The 23224-nt window shown below is 39.7% G+C and overlaps 1 protein-coding gene across 1 annotated transcript in view; it reads right to left on the bottom strand.

Annotated features, from left to right (window-relative positions):
• Nucleotides 1–3995: 3995 nt before the first annotated feature.
• The window catches only part of FRK (fyn related Src family tyrosine kinase), a 56314-nt gene continuing 37085 nt past the window's right edge, over nucleotides 3996–23224 (bottom strand). The window contains exons 5-8 of the mRNA XM_005445746.3: nucleotides 14709–14867; nucleotides 9528–9709; nucleotides 7204–7369; nucleotides 3996–5486 (exon numbers count right to left, since the gene is read on the bottom strand). Of these exons, the coding sequence (XP_005445803.1) occupies nucleotides 5272–5486; nucleotides 7204–7369; nucleotides 9528–9709; nucleotides 14709–14867 (722 nt within the window). The 3' untranslated portion in view covers nucleotides 3996–5271. The remainder of the gene's footprint in view (nucleotides 5487–7203; nucleotides 7370–9527; nucleotides 9710–14708; nucleotides 14868–23224) is intronic.

Below are 23224 nucleotides of genomic sequence, written 5' to 3'. Positions count from 1 at the left end.
CCTGTAATAATACTGGTAAAGAACTGTGGAGAGTGAAGAAATAAAGTTGTCGTATACTGTCTTCTCACATATCTCCCTAATTTTAGCAGAATTTGTCAAAAATTGTGGTAGGAACCAAGGCAAAATTTCTATCATGTCTTTCAATTCTAGTGCTATTTAGATCAAGGAATTGGCTAAGATTCATTTCTAGGACACTGAATGCTTCAAGTGTTCATTTTACTTTTCTCTGTACCAAAATAAGGAAGGACTGAATTCTTCAGCATAATGTAGCTGTGATTAAAATGCCAAAGCACTTTTCTGTGATTTCCCCAGCTTGCTTACACATGTCATTGATTTTTTTTCTTTTGTATTAGTCATTCCTGAGAAGTCCAAGACTGAAAAAATAAATTATATGGACATGCTAATAGTAAGCATGGATAGAATTAAGTGTCTTTCACCGACCCCAGTTCAGTATTTTGTTCGAGCATATGCAGAGCTCTTCCAGGCAAACTTTTGCAGCAGGTGACTAAGTCAGGGGTCTGTTACATACTGGAGAACACATCTGGCCCAGATGTCGTTGGAACAGAATGGAAGCCACACAGCTTTCCATAAAAATATACCACACATCTGTATCTCTTTGAGCACAGTGGCACAACTCTTACTTGCAGCATTCTTGCCTGCTCCAAGATCCATACGCTACAAATGGCTGACCAGTGAGTTGCAATGACCATGGAAGCACTGAGTGGACATGATGTTACAGCACTTTTTAAAGGAGTGAAACAGAAGCACATCAGAGAGCATAAGGAGCAATCACTTGAATGAGTCATGTGCTCCATTTCTGTGCACTCAGTTTGCTGAGTCTAAATCACAATAAAATAATGCATTCCGCTGGTTCAGTTTCTTGCATGCTATAAGTTACAAATCTACACAAAGAAAATCGCTGCTCATAGTCATTCAGAGAGCAAGTACAAGTTACAATGGACAAAAAAAAGAAAGTGGTACAAGTGATAGAAGCTTCCCTGTTCCCTTATCACCTGTTTAGTATCCCTGCAGATGTTCTTGAATGCAGATTAGGTGAGCAAAGGTTCTCCAATAGGAGTCAAAAATAAACACTAGGGACTGACTCCCTAGTACCTACAGTTCAATTGCATTGCTCCACAACTTCCTGAAAAATGGAAAGTTTAAGAAAAATAAAGGTTCTTTCTTTCTGGTTGGACCTTTTTTAAGTTATCTTTTGTAAGACCACATAAAATGATTTAGTTCTCAAAGAATAACTGAATTACATAAATAAAACATTGCATAAAAGACATCTCAGTACAATTTATGTGAAGTGAATTTCACAAGGAACAGTCTATTGTAGAAAATTCAACTTATCTCTTCCTGATCCTTTTATTCTATCTAAACATAGAAATTTATGTCAGTTCAAAAAAATCTATTACTGTTTCTCATAACTGAATCCATTATTTTCCCTCCATGATCCGTCAGGTAAAAACAAGTGCAATAGATAGCTCTAGCAGTATCTTGAACATAAAAGGCCTCAAGAATAGAATGAGATAAGTTAAACCCATCTCTCTGTGCACTATAACTGGAAATGATAACCTTGATGTTTAATTTAAATCAAGTCATAGCAAAGACTTCTGACTATAATTGTTATCTGTCATATAAATAAAATTATAAAATGGCACTGGACTTCTGAAGGTATAGTTTTGCTTGTTGCATTGCCTGTAAGCAGATTAAACTCTGAAGCTTTATCACCCTTTGCCTCCTTCTACCTTGCAAAAATATGGAAAGAGTTGGAAAACAATGGTTAATTTTCCACATTACTCTTTATTTCCAGAGCTTTGCTTATTCCGTTGCATTGCTGATTTTTCTCTCCTTTGCTTGCCTGACAGCCAAGGGAAAAAAGAAATCAAAAATCAGAGCTCATATTAGAGTGGCAGCATCTCACTGGTATAACAAGTTTATGGATAGGTAAAATAAGGGAGCAAGTGCAAGTGCATGGATTTAAGCCAGAAAAAGGGACCACTTGATCTCATAGCAACACCTGTGGTTTCCAAGCTTGGCCTCAGCCACGTCGATGATAGTGGCAAAGGGGTTCTACCAGGCACCAGACTTTCTCAGAGCAACCCAGTGCAAGAAAAAAAATTAACGTCCTGGCCCCATAATATACCTGCCTCCCTGTCTTTCCTTGCTTTCCACTTCTGCTAAGAGAAGAGGGTGCAGTGGTTGCAGGACACACAACAACGGGGTGGAAATGGTGTCCAGGCTTGGAAGAGACTGACTGCACCTCTTCACCTACAGTACATCGCCCTAGGGAGGCCAAATATGCACAGGCTGCCTCGAAGATGAAAACAAAGTGAATTAATTTCTTTGATGCAGTGCCTATGATGAGACACACCAAAGTGAACCTACCTCCTGCTTTCAGATGCTGCCTGTCTCCCACCCTGGGCCAGCACATACTAGAGGCAGCTGGCAGGTCCAGACTCCGTTAACTAGCTGTGGTTGTGCAAGCATGCAAAGAGAAAGCACAAGAGGGAAAATGGCAGGATGCAGCAGCAGGGGAACACGCCTGCCAGCAGCATCTCAGCATGCTAGGCTGTATCACCTGGAGGCCATCACACGTGGGTGCCTGCTCCTCACAGAGCTCACCAGGGTGCAGCTCACTTGCGGCTTCTGCTCCTTTCAGCTAAAGGTGGTTTGTGAGGCCGTACTTGGTAAAGGGGGCTTGAAAGAGCGAATTTGATTTTACATGTGGGCTATTACACAGACCCCTCAGCAAACAGTCTCATGTCTCCTGGATGCTTTTACAGCAGCAAACAGAAAGAAGCCTGCCTGGAGTGCTTCAGAGGATTCATCATCTCAAGGAGCCACTCCCTCTCTCTCTCTTTTGACTAAGGAGAAATTAAGGAGGCAAAGTATTCAACTTAGCTGGACAAACAGACCTTCTATTGCCTATACACTGGTTTAGGAAGATATTTATTGCACAGGTGTGTTTTCTTCAGAATTACTGGTGTCACTTCAGTGGAGTCCTATGAGATCCTGCTGATTTCCATCTGAGGGCAGAGGTCACCACAGAATAGTATGGATCACTTGGTATAATCTGGAATTCTGAAAACTTTGCCATTTCCCTGCTGTCATTTTTTTTTTCCCCTGGCAACTCATCTCCTGTGAACCGCACATGTCTGTGCTTTTTAAGATTCTATTTCCTTTATCAAAAGTTTTTTTGAGTTGGCCAAACTCAACTTTTATTTGCAGCATTCTTAAAGTTTTAGGTCTGAAAAATCATGTGAGAAATAGTGCTTGAACATCAAAATTACATGTTTGAGGCAGAGATCTTTCCAAATAACAGCAGTCCTATTCTTATATACATATAAACCTACTCTGTGGGATTTGCTAACCTCGTACTGTAACAGTAAACACAGCTCCTAGCCAGATGAGAGACACATGGATTGATGGAGGTCTGATAATCATAAATAACATCTTGTTGGGGCTGTGAGCCAGTAGCTAGCATGAGTCTCAAAACAAACATGGACAGAGGACAGCAGGAGACTTTGCCTGGGAATCTCCCAGTTCCTTCCATGCCAGTTCTTATCAGGATGGGCTTGGCAAGGCTGTTTAACATCTTCTTCTTTCAGAGTGGAAGATTACTTTCCAAAATCACATGGATGCTATGACAGCTGATTAATTATCACTGTATTGTGCTTTATATGTATAATTAGTATAAAGGTTAGTAGGGAGAAACACTGCACAGAATACGAAGGTGAACGGAGACAGAATGCTGGAGACACTCCAAGTGTAGTAAGATAGAAAGAGGAGAAAAACAATAAATAAGGAAAGGAGTTTTGAATAGTGAGTACATAAGCGATGTGTATAAAAGGAAAAAAAAGGTGTGTTGCCTTCCAAAAGTAGAGGGGAAAAGGAAATTAAAAATTAGAAGCAAGGCACTGAGATGAATGGATTTGCAGTATAAAGAGAAGAAAAGAAAATGAAAAAGATGTAATAAAAGCCACCCAGCCTTTAAAGTAATGAATCTTTTCATTTATTTATACCCTTTTTTGATATTAGAGGAAAATGGTAGCACATTTATACTGAGCTCACATTATGTTAACACAGTACAGCTCTTAATTCCTAGATTATGTTGTTAAATAATTAACTGATGAATTGTAAGTAAATAATTAAAACTTGGTTCTCTAAGCCTCACAACTGAGAACATAAAACTGTCACAGTGATATCAGATTTCAGCAGAATACATACTGTAGTTAATTAGAAAAACTGGCAAAAAAAAAATTCTAAAATCTGTAGCTGTAAAGACTGCTAGCAGAAGCACCTGGGCTCCATTTCCCCATGGATAAAGTAAAATAGATCATCTGTTATTTAAATGTCCTATAAGAAAGTCACATTTGGAGAAGATGGAAGCATGGATTGCTAGTCCCTCTGCAAAATACCTAGACCTGCCCTCAGCCCTGTCCTGTTGGAGTGGGTCTGTGTTTTGGGCAGCAGGACAGGAAAGGGTGTCACTCTGAAATGCTAAGGCAGTCTTGAGTTCATGTTGAAATATCTTTTCCTCCAATACCCCTAAAATGAAGTACTATGGAAGAAAACTTTACATTTGAATTGACAATAATTCATTGGTTCTGTGGCAATATTTAACAACATTAAGAACAAACAGCTTCAAGAATCTAATAATAATGTTTACTTTTGTAAAAAAGGAACAGCAGACAAACTAAAAAAGATTAAAAAAGATTTGCATCCACAAAACAAAATAATTTCTTTTCTCCCATGAACACCTGTTTTATTTTCTGATACAGCAGAAGTACATGTACTTGAAGTCTAAGCAAGGCAATTAATCTGGAGTCTTCCATCATCACAGTCATGGGGTTATTTTTATTTTTTTTTACAAGAGGACTCTGGAAGCACAGATCCTGCTGTGCAGAGCCATCACATTCCTTCATGAGAACAACCTGGTGGGAACAAAAAATCTAAGGAACAGCATATAATTATTCCAGTAAAGAAATGACAAAACACAACAATGGTTATTGAGCGACACTCATTTCATTTGTTCATTCTTACAATCTGTTATTTAAAAAATAAATAGAAGACATTTTATTTTTTAGAAGCCCCCACCCCTCCAGCTTCCTGATGCTTAGTCTTGCAAAACAGTGTCTTTGAGTATCAGCACAGGGATGAAAACATACCAGAATTCCTCAGCACCCCCTAATAACCTGGCTGACTTCACAACACTCCCTTCAGCCACGTTGGCTAGCATCTGCTCCTCAGCCCGTGCCTGGGAGTTCATTTCACCACAGCCTGGGTCTGAGCGTAGGAAGAGGAGTTGGTCTCAAAGTAGCACTCCAGCTGCCCGCAGAGGGCCTCGAAGGTGGGCCGCCTGTCCGCCTCCACGCTCCAGCACTGCAGCATCAGCTGGTACAGCGACGCTGGGCACGTCTCCGGCTGAGGAAGCCTGTAGCCCTTGTCCAGCATCTGGATGACCTGGTGTCCTGGCATACCTGCAATCCCAAAGGAGCTTGACAGACTACTCAGGGTCTACTTAGTGACAACACGTGTCCTTATCTCTGACTGAAAGGAGGCAATGGGATGCCCTCCCTTGAGGTACACGTGCCCGGTGAGGGCAGGGCTGGCACAGCAGGCCCCCCTTAACAGCAACAGGCCACAGGAGTCATCAGAGGATCCCAAGCCATCAGTTAAAAACCATCTCCAGCATTTCCCAGCCCCCTCACCCCAGCTGAGCCACCCGAAAGGCACAGCAAATGGCTCTCTCTGGGTATGAGGCTTTTTCTCCACCACCTGGGTTTGCCAAAATTTTTCTGACATCTGTTTCACTTAAATTGTTCCTAAATCACTCTAGTCTAGGCGAGTCCAAAATCTCCCAAGAAAATCTGTCCTGCTGCTGAATTTTCCTCACATTTAGAAAGTTTTCACTAACATCAGCCCTAAGTTTCCTCTGGTGAAGCTATGCCATGGCATCCTGCCTGCTCTGTCACTGCACATCATGGAGAAGTGACCATTGCCCTACCTGTGCTATACCTTTATATATTAAGCCTATTGTCCTGTTCCCTTTCTGTTTTCTGCTCTTTAAATTACATCTTGAATTGCATAATCTTTACTTCTTTTCTCTCTGAATGTAATACCAAGTAAGCAAATAGGCAGGCAAAAGGATGTAAACTTACAGGTAAACTCTGCCTTTGCAAAGGGATAACGCTGAACATATTTTCAGACAATATCAAGAATCATGATGTTATGTATCATCTATACTTGAATAGCTTATTTATGTGTGTGTGTGCATATGCACACATCTATAGTTTATACAAGGAAGAGTTGAGGATTTTTGGCTTTGATTTTCTTTTTTTCAGAACAGTTTCACAGGAGGTGACAGTGGGAATCAAAAGGCAAAATCAATTTTTGCTCTTACAGGAAATACTAGCTTGGGATCCTGTGAAATACAGTTACAGCAAACACACCACCCCTCAGGCCTGTGCAGACACAGAATAACTTTCTTTTGCTTTAGTCCTTCCCTTGTGTTCTCACCAGCACAAAATGAGCCACAGTCAATCATCTCACTGATACCTTGTGTTATGGGAGCCACAGTTCCCTGAGCATTTCTCACAGTGCTAGGAATAATGGCTGCTCTCATACCATTAAATCTGCTTTTTAGGTTGGTGACATTTTGTTCCAAATCCTTGTGATCATTCTCTTTATCAAGACTTTCCACTGCAATACTCAAATATGAGGGAAGGGGGTAAAAACACTGATACATTTTTCAGACGCCTCCTTCCTCAGATGCCTGTGCAGCACTTCACACATAATACTCTGTTCTTCCATCAGATATCCTCAAGAAAATAAATTTAAAAAACCCAAACAAACAAGGGCAGGATGGGCAACAGGAAAACCTTCCCTTTTTCCACATTCTATGAGTTGGCATCTTGCAGCTGATGCTGGAGGGAAACAGCTAGTTAGCTTAGGTTTTGCGCAACGCAGGTTGACTCCAGTGAGAAGAAGCTTGAATGGCTGCTAATCACAGCCTTTGGAAAGCTTCCAGGGAGCCTGGGGCAGCCAGAAGGTCTGACCCACTAAACTGGACCTCATCTTTCTGTACTTAACAGTCTTCACCGTTTAACATGCCATAGTATGGGTGTTGGACTTTTTTTGTTCTCGTTCTTAAAGCAAGAAAACATTAGACATCATTCTTTTGGTAAAAGCACTTACCAGCATAAGGCATCTTCCCATAGGTGATTATTTCAAACAAAAGTATTCCAAATGACCAGACATCTGACTTAATGCTGAATTTGTTGTAGCGGATTGCCTCCGGGGCTGTCCATTTCACTGGGAGTTTTGTTTCAGGCCTAGCTTCATACACATTTTCATTTTCTACCTGTCATGGGTAAAAGAAGCAAGTGTGATTTCAGATCTGCTTCAGCAAAGTACTTAAGCACCTGACTAAGCTAAGCATGTGTTTAATCTTCTCTTTTAGCCAAGTACTTGCCTTTCATGGTATTAAAGCACACACTTTCTGAAGTCTGTTGTTGAATTGGACTTCACAGTTGAGAAATGCTACCGTTCATCAGAGGCTTTTCTAAAGCATTTATCATTTCAAGCAAGCACGCAGTGTTGGAGTGGCTTGTGATTAATTATGACCTGCTACTGTGAATTCTGGACATGGCATGCAAGATTTCAAAAGTCTGTCAGGAGTGGCAACGTAAGCATCCTGCTGACAGCAGAAACCAAATGGCTCCACATCTGGTCTTCAGTAAAGGCAAGAGCAAGAGCTAATGAATTTCAGAACCTTTCTTCTGTGATTTATTGCAGTGTTGAAGGGCCATTGACTTTGATAACAATCACTTAAGCAGGTTTTGGGGACCAAAGAACAAACTCCAAGTGATTCAAATTAACATATTTGCTTACAGTGGGTCCAACTAATTCATGTAAAATGAAGATGAAAGACACATAGAAAAAGAGAAATCATTTACTTGCAAATTTGTAGAATCATGTCCTTAAAGTTTTATAGCACAGATACCAAAACTTTGTGAACTTTTATTCTCTCTTTCATTCCTGAAGTAATTTAGTGTACATCAGTCATATCCAAGCCTTGATCAGGTTTTTCACATGCAAATTCAGGCAAATGTGTATAAGATTGTGTTTGTTTGATTAGGTTTTAATACAGAATGTACATTTCCCAGATGTAATGTCCTATAGTTTTGAAAAGACTGGTTGTTAGTGTTTTGTATCTACATACTGATACAGTTGTATCTAGAAACATCTCTAGAAACAAGAAATTATTTCATTATGCTAATTAACACATCCAGAAATATAGATTTCATTTCTCACACCTGCTTCTTTGAGATCTTTGCATGTGACCGTATTAGTGCTTTGGCTTAGGAGACAGAATATTCCCAAGAAAGTCTGCCAAGATATCTTTAGGACATAGTATTTTAGTAAAGTTCAGTTTTAACAAGAAATGTCAACAGCTGTAAGTTATTACCCTCTCATGTGAGGACAGAGGACAAATAACTATTGTAAGCATTGTTCATTTAAAAATATGTATTTTCCATGTTAAAAAATGTGCAATCTGAACTTAAGCATAACTAGAAGAACCAAAATTAAGCAAAAAACACTTTCAAAGTCCCTTGATGCCACTGTCAAGCCATTATTCTATACTTCAGTATGTAATAAATCCAACTCTGTTATGAACTTCAATTTCCGCTGCTTGAATGGAAAAAAAAAAATGACAAGCAGAGGGCTTTTTTCTCTGTTTTTCTTTCTCAGTGCAAGAACATAAATCAATAAAAACAATAACAAGACCTCAGAAATTATGGATCACATATTGAAATGCATAAAATACAGCAAATCAAATCTTTCCAACTCTGATCCAATCATTTTCAGAGGTAGGAAATCTCATTTGTAAACCATGGCTCTTTTCCAGGGTGATCTTGGTCAGCATTATTCAGCTTTCCATGTTCTCATGAATTAAAGAAAAAAAAAACAGTTCAATGGCAAAGAATTTGAAACTACATCAGATTTAAAGCTCTGAGAGCTCACTTTATGAACTCCACTGTTAGTCATGGAGAGGAATAAGGTCCTTTTATGATTGCTACCTGCACTCACAAGCATTATGGAGGCAGCGGGGAAGTAAACAGGGAGAGAATAGCTGCCAATACATTTTTACACACCTTCCCTTACAGGCTCAGGGAAATAATTTTGCCATCATTCCTGTAATCTCTTTCCATGTGGCAGACACGCATCTTGTGGATAAAGTTTGTGCAGCTAAGGGTATTATTGCTTGCCAAGCTCCTTCCTTGGGGACTGACTAGGAAGCAGTCACAGGGATGCCATCTTCAGACTGACACAAAAGCACAGGCCAGCTTCTGGCCTGGCATGGGATAACTCAGGTAGAGGATACAAGTGAACATATTAGAGGTTGTTTTCTCCCTGGGCATGCCTTTTGCCTGAACTCTGCAATTCAGAAGCTACAGTTTGCTCTTCCACCTTGTTCCCCACAGTTAAAGTAAAGCCAATTCTGCCTCACAACCTACCTTAAAAACTCTTGCAAGTCCAAAGTCTGCCACTTTGTAAACACTGTGTTCACCAACAAGAACATTCCTAGCTGCCAGATCCCGATGGATATAGTTCTGAGATTCCAGGTAAGCCATCCCAGAAGCCACCTGAGCAGCCATGTCTACTTGATGTGTCAGGAAGATTTGGGAGCCTGCATCTTCTGTTTAAAAAGAACATGACAGGATAACATACTATTTATGGTACTTAGATATAAATAACATAACAGTTGACTGGTTCAAACAGCCAACACAGATCAACGAAACCATGCAATACAATAAAGTAACAGCTGGACCAAATGTCACAGGTCAGTGAATGATACTATTTAAAGTCATACAGCTAGTTTCACAATAACTGAGTAACCTGTCCCATCTTCTCTAAAAGAGTAAATACTAAATGCAGCAGTTGACCTAGGCCTGGAAGGAGCTGCTGACACAGTTCAAAGAAAAAGGCATTTATCTACTGATAGCAATGCAATGTTTGCCTTTCTGACAGGTGGATAACCTGTTCTAAACTGTGAGTAAGAGTTAATGTCAGTACTCACTGGGTGTAGCCAAAACTGACTAAAGATGGAAAAGCACAAAATTATCCTTGTTCCCTGCTCTCCAATGATTCCTACTAGGAAATACATACATCATCTGCTGTGAAATGTAATTCTCATTTTCACCTTCCAGTCCACTTGACTGCTTCATGCTGTTATCTCTGTTGCTGCTACTCAACAGTAGGACTCCTTGTGCTGCTTTCAAGCTGCCTGCTTCTCTAGTAGAACTTTCTGAAGCAATGCACATGCCATTCCCACCACTGTAAGATCAGTAAGTCCCAGAAACAGAGATTTGGCAACCAAAGATCATCTGTTCAGACTTAGAAGAACTCTAAGCAGAACAACTTGCCTCCATAAATGAAGGATAGAGCCTAGGTCATTAAAAAATGCAGCCAAAACCTGTAAGACAGGTACCCCAAAAAAAAGTCATTGGGGTATAACTTATTAGGATACAAATTCAGGGCCTTTGTGGCATTTTGGGGACAGCTGACCTCCTCATAGCAAAGAATTTATAACCTAAGGTAATCTAGGTAAGCCAAATCAGTGCTATATTCAAGCATCAACGTCACCCATACCCAAACACTGCATCACTGAAGCGTGAGTGCCTGCCTCTGTAGAACTAACACTCAAAAAAGTTTCAACCTTGTTTCAGAATCGTAATAATATCAAAAAGCTGAGTGTTTGCTGGTAGGTTTATTGGCAGTTCCTGCTTCTTATTAGGATGGTGACTTTTCCTCACTGCCTCTGTGTTAAAGAAATAAAACATTTGTAGCTGGCAGTTTTCTGATTGTTATTTTGAATTGATTTGTAGTGAAATTGTGTCTCAGCATTGTTTTGCATAGCCTCTTCCCGTTCTGGCATTTTATCTGACCTAACCTTGCAATCACCCCTTATGAAGAGTGTGAAATTCCATTGTTTACTAATCTATTCTGCAATCTTCAGGTCTTGAATTTCCTGCTCATCTGAATGTTCTGAGATGAATAGGTAAAAGAAATGAATTTTAAATTATTAAATTTGCCCTGTATGTCTACTGTCCTTTCCTTTTTGAGGCTAAACTCATTGTCATGATAATCCAGTACTAAGATTATTTACTTCTATTGTTGACTCAGAAAGTCTTTTCCTCTCCCACACATATGTTTAATAGTTGCCTTGACCTTTAAAAGAGAGAGGGAGAAAAATCAGGCTAGGTGAAAATCTATGGCATAACTATCAAGAAAACCCATCATCAGGATAATGTAACACTGAATTTTTGCAGTTCTGATAACCGGCTGACATCAACATTTATTATTCAGCTTGCTGGACAAAGATATAAATCCACAAATGACACTTGTGTTGTATTTGGTCAGAAAATAACTGAATGCGCACAAGCACCTTGCATAAGTACCTGGGTTTTGGAAACCAGCTTATGTGACTCAGTTTAAAATTGCTCTCTCCATGTTCCCTTTCACACTGTTTCTTCATCTGCACAGGCTGTGGACTACCTCCTGGTGAAAGCAGACAAGGATGCAGACAGACTTGAGCACAGGTTTGTCATTGTTCTGCCTGTGCTCCAGACTAGCCTGACACAAGCTTGCTCCAAGAGGCAGAACATGGCAATGTCACAGGGAAAAAAAGTATGACTCATAAGCCTCGTGTTTAATGAGCTGCTTCAGTGCAGAACAGGAGTTAGAGCTGCTAAACCCTCCCTGTCTTATGCCCTGCAGGACTCACAGGTGCATCCTGTTAAAGGACAAGGACAAGAACCACCTCTAATGGTGCAACTGCAGCTGAAAGACTATTTCTGCCACTGGGGGCTGCTTCGGATCCCAGACCACACTGACCTACTGCCTTTAGCATGTGAGCTGAGGGAGGGGAAGAGGTCACCATTGCCCCAGCTGCTGCAGTATTTCTTGGAGGGTTTCTCTGTGTGAGCTGGTTCTGTGCTGCTGCTGTCCTGGAGCTGAAAGGAAAACTGTAAGGAGGAGCCTCAGCTGATCAGAAGCTGCAAACTGTACACAAAGATAGAGGAAAGCATGGGTCTCTCTGGGATCTGGAGTACAAATCTTGTATGGTTGTCTCATAAAGATTTCTGACTATACTCCAAAATCCCAGATTAGGCCAGCCAAAGCACACAAGTTCAAGCACAGCACAGCTTTAGTACAACTGTGGAGATTTCCAGACCAGAGCCAGCTCCCATCTGGCTGGCTGAGAGCAGTTCAGAAGAGTTTGCAGCTGTATTCATATGGGTATACATGTGCTTTAGTTTTTTTAAAACTGGTTTAAAGGAGGAAAAACTACAGCACAAAACCGAAGTTAATATAACTTCCACACCCAAAACTAGGTACTACTGATGAATTTAGAAAACCTTCCCATGGCTTATTCTTTATCCTATAAAGAAAACGTAGCACCTCCATGTCCTTTTGAACTAATATTTTTTGACAAACCTATCACGTTTATATGAAAAATTTATTAGAGAAAATATTAAAGAAAGCTTAGGGTCTGCACCCTGTTCTAAGTAATCAATATCAGTATCTTATACAGGAAAGACAGGAAAATGTTCTCATTGACAGATGCCTGACAATAAAAAAAAAAAAAAAAAGCATCTCTTTCTCCAGTTGAGAGCACTGCCTACATAATAATTCAGCAAACTTCAAGACTGAATCCCTGCCAGAACAAGCCCCAGGTCTATCAGAATTGATAAAAACACTCACACATTTATGACAATTTCATTCACATCCAATAACAAACAAAAGTTTTCTATGGAATTTTTCTCATCCTGGTGGCAGCTCAATAACTCTGCATAGCACTGATCACCAAGAAGTATCCCAAAGTACATTCACAAGGTGCACAGGGAATTCATATGCTTGTCATCATTAAGTAGCTGTCGTTACGGTGGAATGAGATAGTCACTATGCATGAAATATTAGGGATTTTTAAAGCTGGAAAAACATACCATGCATTTCTAGGATGGGAAACTTAACCAAAGAATGATCTCTGGACTTCCCTCTGTTCCAGTTTGCCATATCTACCCATATTGCATACAGAGACAGCAGCCTTCTGGAAGTGTTTTCATGATTCCTGCAGCGGCTGAGTCTCAAGAAAGCTTATAAGGAGTTGTGTGCTGACCTCCCACCAATACAGATCACTTCCAGTCACAGAGCTCTACGCAAGCTTAAAATCTCTTCTCTTATTACTGTCACTGATGGCAATGACTTTTCTCTGACCAATACCTATAAAAGAACCTGGATATCTGCCTTTACCTTTTAGTTCTGTTTATTCCCCTGTGCACAGGCCATCAGACGAGATACCACTAGGCTGGGATTCATCTGGCCATTTTTACCGTTATCTTGACGGCTGCCTGAAAACCAACTGACCTTCCACAGTCTCTGGGATGCAGGGCTACAGAAATGAGCACTCGGGCAAAGATGAGGCTGCAAGGGCAGCTGCTGTGCATGTGCTGGCAACTGATGCACACATAGGCTGCACTGCTCATGTGTCCCGGACATGTTGTACACTGTGCACAAAGAGGATAATTTTCACCCCTGCAATAGCTGTGACTCATCCTGGATTTCTTAGAGCTATTTCTCTGGTGCAATAAATGTTTTCATGCATAGCAATCATTTCCTGATGGGACAGACTCTTTCAATCAGATAAGCAGCAATCTGCACACAAAGGCACCAAAGATGAGAATTTAAAGGAAATTTGTGCCTTGCTACCTCTGCTCACTAAATGCCTACAAAACTGCAGATGATCTGGCCCAAGCTCATTGCAGCCCCTCTCTGTGTAGTTCCTGGTGGGACTGTCCCTCTACCAGAGATTTCTTTAGCGTAATTGTCCCTGGGCTGAGACCCACTTAAAAAATGGTTCCACAGAGAAGATGAGGGAAGGTATGTGTCACAGTATATAGTCTGTAGTATTTCACAGGGCTTTGCCTTATGGGCTGGAGACAGAGAAGAAATTTAGCAAGATAATCACAGTGAACATTTTGTCTTCAAGAGATCATTACAGCTCTAGAAATATTTGGCATCTCAGAGACATCCGCTAAACTAAAAATGGGGAACAACACTAAAATCAAGCATTTTTCGATACCAAGGATGAACATAAAGTGCAATCATTACCCTAGTCTGTTCCAGGCTGTACAACTTTATTTTTAATTATTATTTGCCTTCAAAAGAGCACTTTTAAGTGCTGCTGAGATAAAAGCCCTGATGCTATAGGCAGGGGACAAATTCACAGTGAAAGGCTATCCCTGCCTAGTAATAGATTTCAAAGCTGTTAGGTACATGTTGTGGAAGGGCCTCTATTTCATGTCAAATATGATGACCTATCCTTCTGGATGCTTGTATTTTTATTCTGTCAGTCTATGTTCCCATCTACTCATGGAACCGGGGGGAAAAATATGGGTCATTCATTTTAAGGCAAGGATCAAACTGTGAATGTGATTCTCTCCTACTTCTCAAATACTTTGGCACATTAAAAATTCATAAACCTCTTTTTTTCCTCTTTTCATATCCCCACACATGACAAATTATGTACCTTTTATATTAAACCAGGGTGTTGTACTTCTGTTTTTTATGTTAGTGTATTTACTAAACTGACGGCTGTGGCACCCCTTGAAATGAGTTTATAGTCATTTGCTTACTTTGAAGGTATTCTAGAAGACTTCCATATCTCATCAGCTCAGTAATAATATAAATAGGGTCCTCCAATGTGCAGACAGCATAAAGCTGTATAAGTTTTGGATGTCTCAAGTTCTTCATTATTTGTGCTTCCCTCAGAAAGTCCTTTGGATCCATTGAACCTGAAACAACAGCATATAACAAAACATAAGCTGAGGTTATTAAAGGCCTTCCTACCAGCCTGGCAGTCTTAAGGGAATAACTGAGATTGTTTTCTGTCTTTCAAAGTGCATTAGCATCTCAAATCTTCACAGATGCCACAGAAAACAGACAGTGCCCCTCAAATAAACAGTTAATGAGTGAAGCATGCCAGTTGCACAAGGACAGAGAACATATTTGTTCCAGCTACCAGAAATATAAAGGCTTAAATTAACCATCCCCAGGCCTTTCCCAAACAGAAAAAAGTGAGGCTAGAATGTTAACTGATATAATTTAAGCAAACAGTGATGTTACAACTGGTTAACAAAGTGACCCGAAACTGAGGTAAGTGTGCTTGGGTAGTGAACATAAAGTTTCTGGCAGAAAAATAATGCTGCAATAAGAATCTATTGCACTATGTTTTCAGCTTCAGCAATCAAAACCTGAGAGCACTGAAATCACTTTAGCATATGAAGAATAGATGTGTGCATTTTATATACATAAATACAATAACTATTTATAATTTTATATGTTTATATGTTTATATATTTTTATGTTTATATGTTTATAATGTTTATATGTTTATATATGTTTATAATGTTTATAATGTTATATAGCATATTAATATAGCATATTAATAGTAATATAATAGCAACCTTATTAGAAATACGAATGTATGGACATATGCAACAGCAATTTTACACTCTCTTAAATGCAGAATTATCTTAACAACTAATGATCTAAACTTTTTAAGTGTTACATAAGGTCGTAATATCTCTAGTTCTATTCCTATACACAGTAAGCCAATGCATAAACCATGTCAAAAAAACCATGAAATGAAACATACAGAAATGGCACAGGGAGCTAAAGTCAGTGGCACATTTAGGATTACAGCTCATATGTCCTGAGTAGGGGGTTGATTAGAAAAAACATGCACAAATAAATAAACAAAGCTTTCTAACTGGAATGATCCAGTAGTGATCAGATATTCTCAAATGTTTGAGGAAGATGGTAAACAACATCAACTTCACAATACTTGTATAAACAAATGTGAAATTATTCAACTACTCAAATGCTTCCTTTCTCCCAAATCAAATTAGTTTTATTAAGAAAAGATCACAGTGACAGTTGGGGGGGGGGGGGGGGGGGGGAAGGCAGGGAGTCTAATCTGCTCTATTCCATGTTTAAAAACAAACTTTTCCTAGTGTAAGCAGGCTGAGTCATTTGAGAAGCCAAGGCTACATGATTTTTAGCATTAGGTAACAAAAAAGTTTCATTTGGGAGTTGGCTCTGTTCCAAACATGGATGTTTAAATGAAGTTAAATGCTAGGAGGATGCTAAATGGCTCAGCAATAAAACTCCACCAGAAAATCTGTTCCACAGAACTGTCAAATGAGCCTGGGCCACCTTCACCCAACACCTACACTGAATGCCACCTCCTGAAAAGTGCTCCAACCTCTTCCAAAACATAGCAATAATGTGTGATTTCATATCCTTGCATCAGTGTGAGAGGAATGACTCAGAAATGCTTCTGACACAGACTTTATGAAAAAAGAGCCATTTGACATTGCAACTTGTGAGAGCAAGGATTATTGCAAGGGCCAGGTGCTCCACTCTGTGTCCTGATACTTCCTTGGCAATCCCATGGGGTCCAATTTCATGATACCTTATATAATGCTATTAGGAGGGATGGTGAAAGTTAATAGATTTCCATGCCATCAATAAATGGATAGCAACCAATAATACATCTCCTCAACAGGTACAGGCTATACCCATTTCCTTTTGCAACTGTCAGAGGAAAGTGGGGGTCTGCCTGAAAAGTTAATGACTTACACTTGGTCTGGATAAAGCAGAGATTATGACAGGTAGAAAAAAAAAAATATCTGTAAGGACAATCCTATGTATTTTTCCTATTTAGAGCAGCATAATCTTCCTTTACAGCTTTATTTGAACTTTCCACCAATCCTAAATTAAAAAAAAAAAAAAAAAAAAAAAAAAAAGCAAGCCTAGGGTTGTCTTTAAAGGGTTTGGACTCAATTTGGTACTGATTTAATATTTTGGTTCATTTGCTTACTCTTCAAGATACATGCATGTGTCATGGAAATCATCCGAAAGGTTACAGAGAAGCTGCATGGTGTGAAGTATTCTGCCTCCACAGGTAAATGCATAAGCATGACTAGTGATTTAGCATGGGTGCCAAAATTTTACAGGTTTACCCTAAAAAGGATAAAGTATTTACTAACTTGAGGCCTACTAAATCAACTACCCTTTATGGAACATCATACAGGATTTCTTCATACCATAGAAAATGACAGTCTGATTTGTTCCCGTCATCAAAATTTGCCTACAAGGAATCTCTCAGTTTAATCATGCTATAAACTTCTTCCAACAAACTGAAACCAAGCAACATGTGTTTCACATATGACAACTTCCAATAAATTGATCAGGAGGGAAGTATTCTATTAACTGAATAGCAGCAAATCCTTCTTTATGCTGTAGAAGCAATTAATAATAATAAAGATAAGAAATCAGTAACAAAGATTGATAAGAATTATTTTCTGCATATTTTGAAGAGCATATGTAACCTTCAGTTTTACTTATATCTTTAAACAGCACAAGTAGCAGATAATGCCCAAAGCCCCCCAGAGCCCTGTAGCTCTTATACTGTAGCTAGTAAGTGGATTGGATGCTAACTGAAAGTGTCTTTACCAGTGTTTTGTCTAAGATTAGGTTTTAGCAACTAACTAAGCAAAGTAAAAACTGCCTCTAAAACCAAGCAAATATGCTTGATACAAATTAGTTAGATAAAGCCTGTCACAATAGTGGGAAAGAAGTTACAATACAATTTTTGAGGACGTTTATGTAAGTAAAATACATAAAATACATGCCACATGGAGTTTCAAATAACTTTTTCTAGTTTGCGGTTGATTAACATGTGTTTTTAATGAAATATATGTTTTCAGCTGTAAATGGTAAGCACAATATGAAGAGCAGATTACTGTAAGTAGAAACCACTTGACCAAAAAACTAGTTAACAGAAACAGAAACATTTACTGAAATGTAAATACACAAGTATCCCTTGTGTAAGACACCAATTTGGGAGTAGATTGATCAGTACATGAAGAAAATAGTTTTAATAATTTGCTTTTTGAATTAAGAATGTCTTTGTAAATGTCAAAGTTCTTCAGAACAAAGTGTTGGAATATGTTTCTTTGATGTCTTCTATGATGTGCTACTTTGCCAGCAACCACCTCTAATTTAAGACTACTTAAAGCAGATATATCAGTTCTGATCATTTTCTTTCTGAAAATATTTTGTTCTGGAATTGAGGAAACTTCACTTTATAAGATGAACACTGATAATTTGGAAATGAGTTAGAGAGAAAGGTCAGTTATTTTCCATATTCCATTGGCCTAAATGTAAGTGGTCCTTAAATATTTGATAAGATCCACCCATGACCCTTTGCAACTTTCAATAAACCTTCCCAAATAACTACAAAGTAACCTTGTACTTCAAAGCCACCTTGTCTTCTGAATAAGTTTATACAAAATGAAATTGTGTGCAAAGTACATTAAGCATATACTGTGATCTTCTGAATAAGTTTATGCATAATAAAGAAATAATATTAAAAACATCATGTTGTTGGTAACACAAAAGAACGAGTGCAAGCTATTCACATTAACAGGAGAATGAGATAGGTATCTGACAATCCTCAAGTAGCTTTCTCACCATACAGAAGTGAACTGAGAAGTTAGTTTAGGGTTATGTGCTGAACTAAATGAAATAAAAGAATTTCTTTGTTAAGAGAAATTGGCAGATTCTCCTGAGGGCAAAGATTTTTATGTGGTGTATGCACTAAAGACATGACATATTGAAGAACTGAAAATATTATTAAAACCTCCACTGACAGTACCAAACCAGTAACTATTTTGACAAAGCCTCCTGAAAAAAAACTGTGCTTGGGCAGCTTCCATGCAAAGAGAGAAGCTTGGGAGTTGTCTTACAATATGATACTGACAAATGCATCCGTCAACTTGAACAGGCATAAGGAATTTTCTCAGATACGATTAATTGGTAATGATAGATGTCTGCTTTTCATGCTGACAGCTGAAGAAGCCAGCTTGCCCAGACAATAGGTTCCAGAGAATCCATCACACTCAGCATAGGACAAAGTGCAAATCTCTCCTGCAATGATTTCCACTTAAATAAAAAAAAAAAAACCAAACAATATATCAGTGAGAAAATAAAAACAAAAATGTGAAATGACGTGGTCAGGGACCTACAGCAAGACAGTGCTGTGCAGAGCCAAGAACAGAAACAGCAGTTGCTGGCTTCTACACCATTTTCCTGTCTGCTGATCCCTACACAGAGGTGGATAACTGTGGGTCAACAACTCACAAGTCAGAGATGCTCCTTAAGGCAAAGATGTTCTTTGTTTTTTCATTCACACACCCATCACTATGTTTTTGGCTGGTAAAATGTCACAGATGTCTCCAAAGCATAGTCAATCACCAATGAATAAATAAGACAATTATCTGAATGAAGGCATCACATTACTACTGCTTTTTGCTTATACTCACAGTGATCAACAGATTGTAATAAGGATAGGAGAGGTAATGGGCAAAACATGGACTGAGTAATGTTAGAGACAAAAAGAGGAATGATCGTGGGGAAATTTGGTGGTTGTAATTGTGATGAAGGGACGATGGGTGGATTGTGTGTAAATTGTCCACTTTGGTGGTGTGATGATGTTATTTAGATTTTGTTGTGGGGAATTCTTTCTGTTGATGTGAGTGAAGTTTGTGAAGTTTGTGTGATAAAAATGGATTTTAATGAGAATTCTTAAACATGTGGCTCACAGAGGTGAGAGGTGGAACGTATTGGGTTTGTACAGCAACATTTTGGTAGCAGGGGGGCTGCAGGGGTGGCTGCTGTGAGAAGCTGCTGGAAGCTTCCCCTATGTCTGATAGAGCCAATGCCAGCTGGCTCCGAGACAAGACCCACCACTGGCCAAAGCCGAGCCCATGAGCAACAGCAGTAGCGCCTATGGGATAATGTATTTAAGAAGGCGGGGGGGAAACCCTCAGCAAGAGAAACTGCAGCCAGAGAGAGGAGTGAGAACATGTGAGAGCAACCACTCTGCAGACACGCAGGTCAGTGCAGAAGGAGGCAGGAGGTGCCCCAGGCACTGCAGCAGAGATGCCCCTGCAGCCCCTGGTGAAGCCTATGGTGAGGCAGGCTGTGCCCCTCAGCCCATGGAGGGTAACGCTGGAGCAGGTACCCACCTGCAGCCTGTGGAGGACCCCACGCCAGAGCAGGTGGATGCCCCAAGGAGGCTGTGACCCCGTGGGAAGCCCAAACTGGATCAGGCTACTGGCAGAACCTGTGGAAAGGGGAACCCACACTGGAGCAGGTTTGCTGGCAGGGCTTGTGACCCTGTGGGGGACCCACGCTGGAGCAGTCTGTGAAGACCTGCAGCCCATGGGAAGGACTAACATTGGAGAAGATCATGGAGGACTGTCTCCCATGGGAGGGACCCCACACTGGAGCAGGGGAAGAGTGTGAGGAGCCTTTCCCCTGAGGAGGAAGAAGCAGCAGCAACGTGTGATGAACTGACCACAAGCCCCATTCCCCTGTGCCACTGGCAGGAAGGAGGTAGAGAAAATCAGGAGAGACGTTAAGCGTGGAAAGAAGGGAGGGGTGGGGGTGAAGGTGTTTTTAAGCTTTGGCTTTATTTATCATTATCTTACTCTGATCTGGCTGGTAATAAACTTAATTTCCCCAAGTTGAGTCTGTTTTGCCTGTCATGGTAATTGATGACTGATCTCCTCCTGTCCTTATCTTCACCCACAAGCCTTTTGTTGTATTTCCTATCCCCTGTCCATCTGGAGGGGGGGGGAGCGTGGGGGTGATGGTGAAGGGAGATGATGGTAGTGATAGAGCAGCTTTGGTGGGCACCTGGAATCCAGCCAGGGTCAACCCAATACATCAAAAGACTAGTTTAATTAAGAGTCTTGTGGCTCTTCCTTCAAGATTAATAGAAATCTTGTATAAATACAAAGATCACAGACTAGTCATTCTGACATGTTGAAGGTCTTCATAATCCACCACTGGCTCTGAAAAAAGCCTCTGAAGAGTCAGGGGGGGAAAAATGGTTCTGGATCAATAGATTTCATCTTCTGATGTTTTTGATAGTGAAGTATTTAACATTCTGTTTAGAGATGGACAACAAACTTCTAGCAGAAACAGGAATTCATTGAAAAAGGATGGTTCATTAAATCTGAGAACATCTCTGGTTGAGCCCCTTTTCCTGCAAAATCTCCCTTACAGTCCATAAGGCCTGTGTGTGGAGCCCTGTTGTCCATAGACAGAGGACTGCAAACCCCAAACTCTGAAGCTGGTTAAACTAGATACTCTATAACCATAAAGGCAGGAGATGAAGCCTAGGAACCTCAGTCCTTCCACAGTTCTTGGTCAGACAGTTCCCAGGCTTACCAGTTTAAGATCTCATAGGCTCCACCAGATCAGCATTTTCCTCAGTTTTGTTACTGTTGTAAGTTCTGTGGAATTAGAGAACACTGCTGGTAGCTGAATTCACCTCTTCCAACTGTAGACAATTATCCAGGCACCTAGATATGAGGTAGTTGTCCAGACTTCACAACCAATGGACAGAAACATGCTTTAATAGCTTGTTATTCTCTCATTATAATGTACATTTTTAATCTATAGTATCTGACATGTAGGTGTTTATTTCTTCCCAATAATTATTAAAAAAGCCTGATGTATCTAAAATGTTAGATGCCTAAAACCAGGAAAAATGTAGCTAGTATGCTGTGCATCAATGTTTCTGAAAGAAAGACTTGTGAAATTTCCAGTTTGTGTGCAATATTTGAGAAATTGACTCTTGCTCCAAATTGGAATGGAAACAGATTTCTCAATACCTTAATTACTCACAAGTGGGGAATCGCACATTTGCAGCAAGTGAGAACTGGTTCTAGGAAAAATCCATCACTGCTATCTCACCAGAATTCTGGGAGTTTAATTTTTCCTACAGGTTGGAAGGTCATCTACCTAAACACAACCATTTTAAACCTTTTATCAGCAACAGCTAGAAATTGGTGTCAGTCCAGAAAAAGTATTTGAGAAATGAGAATACCATATAACAAGAAACTATATTTAGCCCTTCTAAAGACAATTGAAAATTGGTTTAACCCTGTCTGTATGTAATTCCAGAGTGGAAATAAAAAATACTGCATATGAGGAGGCTTCTATTTCATCACAAGAACACATAACAAGAGTTACAGAGAAGACAACAGGTAAATCCAGATGAGAAATTAGGCCACATTCTTACAGGTATAGGATATACCATTAATACAAACTGTCAAAGACAGCAGAGGCCATTTCTCTCTGTGCCTCCATCTCAGGACTAGAAGAATTCTAGTTACCTAGTCAAGAACAAGCTGTGTTTTGATTAAATATTAATATCTCGGAAGAGGGGTGAAATGTAATGGCATATAACAACAGCAAAGTATTCACACTACACACGATCTAGGACAGAGAAAAACTCCAACCAGCAGAAATTCCTTCTGGTCTTCAGGCCTATAAATCTACGACATACTGATTGCATTATGCTCTTCTATATTTTTTACTACATGATTACCTTACTTGCTTAACCTGCTGTTGCTTGGTAATGTGAGCATGGTTCCATGTCACAAAATTCTCTAGTGGTAAAGCCATTTTAACAGAACCCTACATTTGTCAGATCACTTTCAGCTTATCACACTATTCTCTTGTTCTGATTGCTTTCTTTTCCAGTGGGTCTATACTGTACAGCAGCTTAGCAAAAAGGCTTTGATTTAAAACATGTCCCCTTCTCCCTCAGTGTAAAGACAACTGATTTAGATCTTTGAGCCAAGCAATACAAGAGGATTGTTTTACAGTGTGTTACACTGGGAGCCTGAAATGATGTCTATGTGAATATTAGAAGCTTCAATCATCAACATGATGTATTTCTTGATTACTCATGAAGTACTGTGTTTTCCATTCACTTATCTTCATATTATGATGAATGAAATTATCAGACCTAGCCTTTGCTGTAATTTTATTAGTACGAAGCTAAGCATTTATTACTCAGACTAGGGTGAGGGTACTGGGGTTTTCCTTTAATTATTGAAAAGTTATTCCTCATGGGTAACGATGAGAACAAGCTATGGAAAACCAGTGTTAACTGATTACAGTAAAGCATGCCAAATGGTGAAAAACATTGTATAGAAGAAGATAATTCCCTAGAGAAGTGTACTACAAGGTTAAATGCTTCCATTTGAGATTGTTTGAACCATTT

This window comes from Falco cherrug, chromosome 6, assembly GCF_023634085.1.
Source record: "Falco cherrug isolate bFalChe1 chromosome 6, bFalChe1.pri, whole genome shotgun sequence".
NCBI lineage: Eukaryota > Metazoa > Chordata > Aves > Falconiformes > Falconidae > Falco > Falco cherrug.
This window is presented reverse-complemented; position numbering and strand designations above follow the sequence as displayed.